At 37.2% G+C, this 6,634-nt stretch overlaps 1 protein-coding gene across 1 annotated transcript; it reads left to right on the top strand.

Annotated features, from left to right (window-relative positions):
* The first annotated feature begins 1,313 nt into the window (after positions 1-1,313).
* Positions 1,314-5,672, top strand: LOC129255980 (galactosylceramide sulfotransferase-like). The gene is made up of 2 exons (XM_054894292.2): positions 1,314-1,605; positions 3,753-5,672. The coding sequence occupies exons 1-2, from the start codon at positions 1,394-1,396 to the stop codon at positions 4,924-4,926; spliced, it is 1,386 nt and encodes a 461-aa protein (XP_054750267.2). The 5' UTR covers positions 1,314-1,393; the 3' UTR covers positions 4,927-5,672.
* Positions 5,673-6,634: the final 962 nt, after the last annotated feature.

Here is a 6,634-nt window from a genome sequence, read left to right as displayed (position 1 = left end):
AATTGCATGTACATTCTAAAATGTATCTTTATGCTGATGATACCGCCATTTTTAATCACGGTGAATCAATTAAGGAGGTACAAAAGTATTTGCAAGATGATTTTGATTCAATAAGTAAATGGCTAGACTTAAATAATATGCATTTACACCCGCAAAAAACAAAAGCCATGGTATTTGGTCAAAAGAAAAAGTTGAGGGGTGCTCATTTGTCAGTGAAATTCAGGAACATACAATTAGAAAATGTAAAAAAGATTAAATACTTAGGTGTCATGCTCGATCCGGGCTTGACTTGGTGCGAACATATTACTAATATCGTTTGTAAAATATCTCGGGCAATAGGTTGTGTAAGGCGGATTAAGCACTTACTGTCCTTTGATATTATGAAGAAGCTGTACTTTTCTATGATTTTACCTTACATTGATTACTGTATTACATCTTGGGGAAGCAGTGCAAAAATACATTTAGATAAGACAAAAACTTCAAAATAAATATGCCAGAATGCTTTTGAAAAAAGATTATAATACATCACAAATTTCTTTGTTGCAGTCACTGAAGTGGCAATCAGTAGATCAGCGTATAAAATATCAGTATTGTGTTCTTGTATATAAAATAATGAATGATGTAGTTCCAAATTATTTAAAACCTTTAGTATGTAAACGGCCCGTGAAATACAGGACACGGTATTCTTTACGATGCCCCCTTCAGCTTCCCAAAGCTAGAATTGAACATAAAAGAAAATCTTTCGCATATGTCGGACCCAAATTATTTAATGCACTTCCTTCAAATTTACAAGTTTGTACCTCCTTGTTAGTTTTTAAAAAATTATGCAAAGCCTTTCATACGAATTGATAAAGAGCGAAATGATATTCCATTGATTTACAATGCTATGTATGTTTAAATTGTCACTTCCCACTCTATATTTTGGTGTTAATTGTTTCTGATGTTAGATATTTTGTATTTTTGATGTTGTTTGTTGTTGTTGTTCATAGTTATCTTGACATGTATTTTAAACTGCAGGGCGCCTTTGTAAAGCAGTTTTAAGAACTGAACAGGCCTACCCTGCAGTATAAAATAAATAAAACAAAATAAATAAATAAATAAATAAATAAATAGAGGCAAAAATAGCGGAAGCAAATATGGCAGATGTAATGGCAGAGGTAAAATATTGTAAGAACATTGTATCGAAAAACACGGTTTTGGTCCATTCTCTATTCATTGGACCTAGCATGTTTCTTACTTTAATAGGATTGACTTGGCCTTCAATTTGCTATAATTAACTTCGTAACCATGTTTATTTATTTCCTTTCAGTGAGCCCGTCATTGCCTCCCCTTCTCGTGCTTTGCTTGCTTCTGATCCCTGAGGTCGATCATCAATGCACAAGACGATTCAACAATGAACCCGAAGGAGGGAGATGAAGGTCGGCCCGCAAGCACCACTGGGCCCGACAGTGGTCTTTCCATCAACCAAACGTCACAAGGAAAATATCTCAAGTCGACCATCTTCCCTGTATGTTGTTTAGTTATTCTGATCTGCATCTATTTTCCAGGAAGCAACAGATTCACCAAGCCAATAGCAGAACCAATACCTCACCCGGGGATACCCAGGTTTGACGCTTTCTATATTATTGTGTTTGAAGTGTTAGTAAAGGGAAAGTTCACCCTGACAAAAAGTATATTTTAAAAATAGCATAAAAATATGATGAATATTGCCGAAGGTTTGAGCAAAATCCATCAAAGAATAAAAAAGTTATAAGAATTTTAATTATTCGATTTGTTACGTCATAATTATGCGAGCAGCTTTCCTACATGTCGAATGGTATACAATTAATGAAAAGTCATTTTCGCAGAAAATTGAAAATGGTTTTTAATACTGTACATTCAGTTTATCAATAGACAAATCATAGACAATAGACAAAAGAAAACAAAAATAAGTCACAACGAACCATTAAAAAAAAAATGAAATTTATGCATTTTACTCTACATAACACCTGGGGCAGCTGCTCGTTTATGACGTCACAAGTCCAAAACTTAAAATTCTAATAACTTTTTTTAATCTTCAACGGATTTTCCTAAAATCTTCACCAATATTTTTTTAATTATTTTTCCTGCTATTTTTACAACAAAATTTTATTCAGGGTGAACTTCTTCTTTAAATCAATGCAATAAATTTTTAATGAAAAACACTAAATGTTACAGAGCTAAATCAGCTAACCTTGGCCCCGTTGCATAAAATTTACTATTATGATAACTTTGCCACCCAATGGTAACTACCATGGTTACAATGCTCAATAGCCAATCAGAATCAAGAATTTCATGAAAGATACCATTGGATGGCAAGGTTACCATAAAAAGGCTCTTCCTCAACGATCGCACTCTTGGAGTGAAATTTGCATCTTTTGAGAGTGGATTTTACCCCTTTTGAGTGAAAATGTGTGAAAATACGAATATTTCACTCCAGAATGAGCCATAATGGATTCGATAAGGATGTACAGTTCTGTCCATATTACCACTCCGAGAAAAGAGTGAATAGTGATTAGATTAGCTCTCTTGTATTTGCAGAGCATAAGTAATGCTTTGTAACTATAACCCAATGATGAAATTAAGTACAGCTGGAGATAGGTATCTGTTATACATCGGTCACATTTGCTCTACGGCGGCCGTACGGCGAGTCGAAAACAGCCGTTTTAACATTTTGTGTACAAGCTACATAATGGGTGGTTTGAATTGAAATTAATAAAACGGCTGTTTTCGACTCGCCGTACGGCCGCCGTAGAGCAAATGTGACCAAGGTATTATGTAAGACAGTGGAAGACAAGTTGTGTTGATGACGTCAAACAATCTTCTCGACTGGAGACTCTGGAGAGTAAAGGCATACTCTGGAATACTGGCATCATAATACCCGTATAATACTTTTAGACAACCCTCTTATCTTTAATATCTATATTTGCTGGTTGTTAATACCATCTGCGGGAGTTTTGATGAGATTTTCAAGAGATGTGACGCAAAGAACTTAAGTTCAATGGTCATTGTAGAGTGTTGTAGGCGCAAAAACTTTAAAAACGATGGACGGTCAATCAAGTTGTTTTCACGGTTTACAATTTGCAAATGCGTTTTAGATTAAATGGCTTTGATTGTATGCATGGGGTGATCGTTTTCTTTTAATAGGGAAAGAGGAAAATATCTTTACAATGGATGATAATTGATAATAGCGTATTTAAGCAACCACTTTCTGCAACGTTCAGAATCTATTGAGAATTCCCGTCCAATCACACTGGAAAGATTAGAGGTCATTGTCGAAAGTTGGTGGACCGGGACAGCACATCGTCTTAAGATTGATCGGACCGGACACAAATTGCAAATATGTCATTTTGTCCAGAGTCCTGGGGAGCGTTTCATGAAAGGACTTGTCGGACGTTTTATCCGACAAGTCCCATTTTATCCGACAGTTACCATAGTAACAGTACCTCTCAGCCAATCAACATCAGAGAAAGATGTCAGATCCGACAACTTGTCGGATGAAAAGGTTGATGAAACACTCCCCAGGACGACACTGCTGTTTCGATTCACCGATTTTCGACAAAGGCTTCTTTGTTATGAAGGGCTTTTGACAATAGATTCTCTGCGTTATAACTCATCCTGAGACATACTGTATCTGCCCATGATTGTTATCAGAGGGAAGTACATTGATGTCCCTTTAGTTAAATTTGATATGTGGTTGTCAGTTATATTTTCTACCCTTCTCTTCTCATCAGGTATCACCGCTTGATCAAAGAGGAAAAACAAGAGACCGACTCTAACAAAAGCAATGTCGCCAATGCAGCTGCATCTTATAGCATTACAAGAACTTTGTCCAAGACATCAATCACTGACCCCGTTAGTCCAGGTTTCACTGGCCCAGCCCTCGCTGCAACCACTTCTCCGAACCCACAAAGTAGCTGTAAGCCCACAGAAAGGATAGTTTACATCAAAACGCATAAGACGGGGTCCACCACCACGGCTTCCATCTTTGAACGCTATGGATACTTGCGTAATTTGAGTTTTGCCATGTCTAAAGGGAGCCACATCATCTCGACTGAAGGCCTGTTTAAGCGATCCATGGTATATAAGATTCCAAACAGAAGCCGGAACGATTTCGACATGCTTGTGAACCATGTTAGATACAACAGGGAAGAGATGGACCTTGCTATACCCGAGGCAAAGTATATCACGATCATACGGGATCCAGTGACTCAGCTCGAATCGGCGTTCGGGTATTTCGAAATGGGCAAACACCTCAAAATAACCACGAAAAATCCGTTTGAAACTTTCATGTCTCAGCCTCGAAAGTACTACGCAATGAAGAGTTATTTATGGTCACGGAGCCGAAATGGACAGATGTACGACCTCGGATTCGCCCACGTCGACGAGGAAAACGTGGCTAGAATTCAAGACAAAATCGACCAGTTATCCAGGGAGATAGATCTGGTTATGATCACGGAATATTTTGAAGAATCCCTCATTCTTTTAAAAAAGCTTTTATGTTGGGATTACACAGACATTCTATATATCTCGAACGGTATCCGTAGCAAAAGCCATAGGTTCTCCGTAAACCAAGATATGGCGGACAGAATTAGGGAATGGAGCGCGGCCGATTTCATGCTTTACGAGCACTTTAATCGTACATTTTGGAAAAGGGTGGTTGACTACGGCCCAAGCTTCCATGAAGATTTAGCACATTTTAGAGAGATAGAGTCGAATGCAATGGATATGTGTATCGATACGAAGAAGAATAACACAGGGGATAGGAGAGAGGATAAGCTGACCTTGAAGAATGTTTCCAAATTTTGCCAAGATCTTCTTCGCGGTGACGTACCCTACACGGCCCTGATTAGAAAGGGTATGGTGAATCGCGCTGCAGAGGAAGCAGCGAAGAGAATAAACACTTGAGGGTTTAATTTCTCCCTATTACCATGTGGAGGATCCGTGGTGTAGTGGTTCTGACTCTCGCCTTGTAAACAGAGGGTCGTGTGTTCAAATCCCACCGCGGTCTGGCCACTTTGGCAAGGCATTAATCCAAACTTTGCCACTCACGACCCAGGTGCTAAATGGGTACCTGATAGGATGTGAAAGTCATTGTAGCTTGTCCAGTACTGTGTGCGCTTTACCGGCGACTGACTGGAATACTCCCCAGGGAGTGGAGGATGTGCACACATTATTTGCGGGAATGACTGATTGAATCCGATGACCGGGGTAATAACATATCTAGAAAGCGCTTAGACACGTTCCGATATATTAAGTGCTATATAAAAGCGGATTATTATTATCATTATTATTATTTCAATGTTTTTTCGAAGAGGGAAGATCTTGCCAATTAAATTTTCTGAGTTATATTACATCATGTATGTTGACGATGGTAGCGGGTAATATCGAGAATAAAAATCATGCATCTCATTTTTTTAATGGGAAAAGTAGAACGTCAGCGACAGACGAACTATAACACTTGGAATTATGATCCAGATAAGTATTTGTATTGCAATTGTATTAGGTTTGTAGGACAATTCACTGAAAGTGACAGTGTTGCAAATATTGAAAACAAAATGAAGAAAAAATAATGAACATTAGAAAGTACACTGCAAAAACTCTGGTGTTGATTTAACACAAGCTCGGAATCTATATATGTCCACACCAGAGAAGTGTTAAACAACACCAGTTTCGTTTTGGTCTAACACCAGATAGGTGTTTATACAACACCAATTAGTATTAAAACAGCATCGGTTTGATTCCAAACTGGTGTTGTTTCAATACTTCTCTGGTGTGGACATATATAGATTCCGGGCTGGTGTTAAATCAACACCGGAGTTTTTGCAGTGTATTAGCTGTCGTTTCTGCCTCTCTATCTGTTTTGCAGGCCTGTGTATTGTTTTTATCTATGATTTGTCATAAACAAAATATTTTTAAAAGCACAAACATGATGCTTTCTGGGAATAATTTTTCAGGAGAACGTTTCATCAATTTTGTCAACATTGTGTGGTCGGACAGGTCGTCAGATATGACTACTTTCCTTGATTTTGGTTGGCATAGAAACATAATAAGACCGGTGTCTGACTCTTGATATGGTTACTATTAGATAAAACACTGTTTAATGACAGAAACCAGGTATTATTCAAAATGCTTGAAGTTGCACTTACAAGTGAAACATCCTTTTGGGGTTAACTGATGAAATATTTTCTCATAAAAATAATTATATGAAAGTCGTGTTTTTATTTACTTACATCTTGGATAATGGTCATAGTACACTTTACGTAAATTTGAAACATCAGTAGTGGCATTGGGTGCCTAGTTTTGTATTATTATAATTCTTTTCACAATTTCAACGTCATGTTTTTCTTGGTATTGTACAAATTGGGCTGAATATTTCATTTTTTCATAAGGTTAAACTCATAACATTTACCTTTGAAAATACAGTTTTCATTTACATTTTTGGTACAACTTTGGCTGAGTATTTCATCATTAAAAGATTAAACTCTGCATTGTCATCATTTTGAAATCTTTTAATCTACTTTGTGTATTGGATAGGTTTCAATGGTAGAAGACTGCAGAGTAAGTTTGTATACTTCTTTTTTTTCAGTCCTTTTGATTTATATGCAATCGTAAA

The sequence above is a fragment of the Lytechinus pictus genome, chromosome 3, assembly GCF_037042905.1.
Source record: "Lytechinus pictus isolate F3 Inbred chromosome 3, Lp3.0, whole genome shotgun sequence".
Lineage (NCBI taxonomy): Eukaryota > Metazoa > Echinodermata > Echinoidea > Temnopleuroida > Toxopneustidae > Lytechinus > Lytechinus pictus.
Note: the sequence above shows the minus strand (reverse complement) of the source record. Positions and strands in the feature narration are given on the sequence as shown.

Excerpts from the sequence above, each read along its gene's own strand:
- LOC129255980 (XM_054894292.2), top strand. The coding sequence starts at position 1,394 with ATGAACCCGAAGGAGGGAGATGAAGGTCGGCCCGCAAGCACCACTGGG. Across the intron at positions 1,606-3,752 it reads CCTCACCCGGGGATACCCAG|GTATCACCGCTTGATCAAAG; the intron begins GTTTGACGCTTT and ends TCTTCTCATCAG.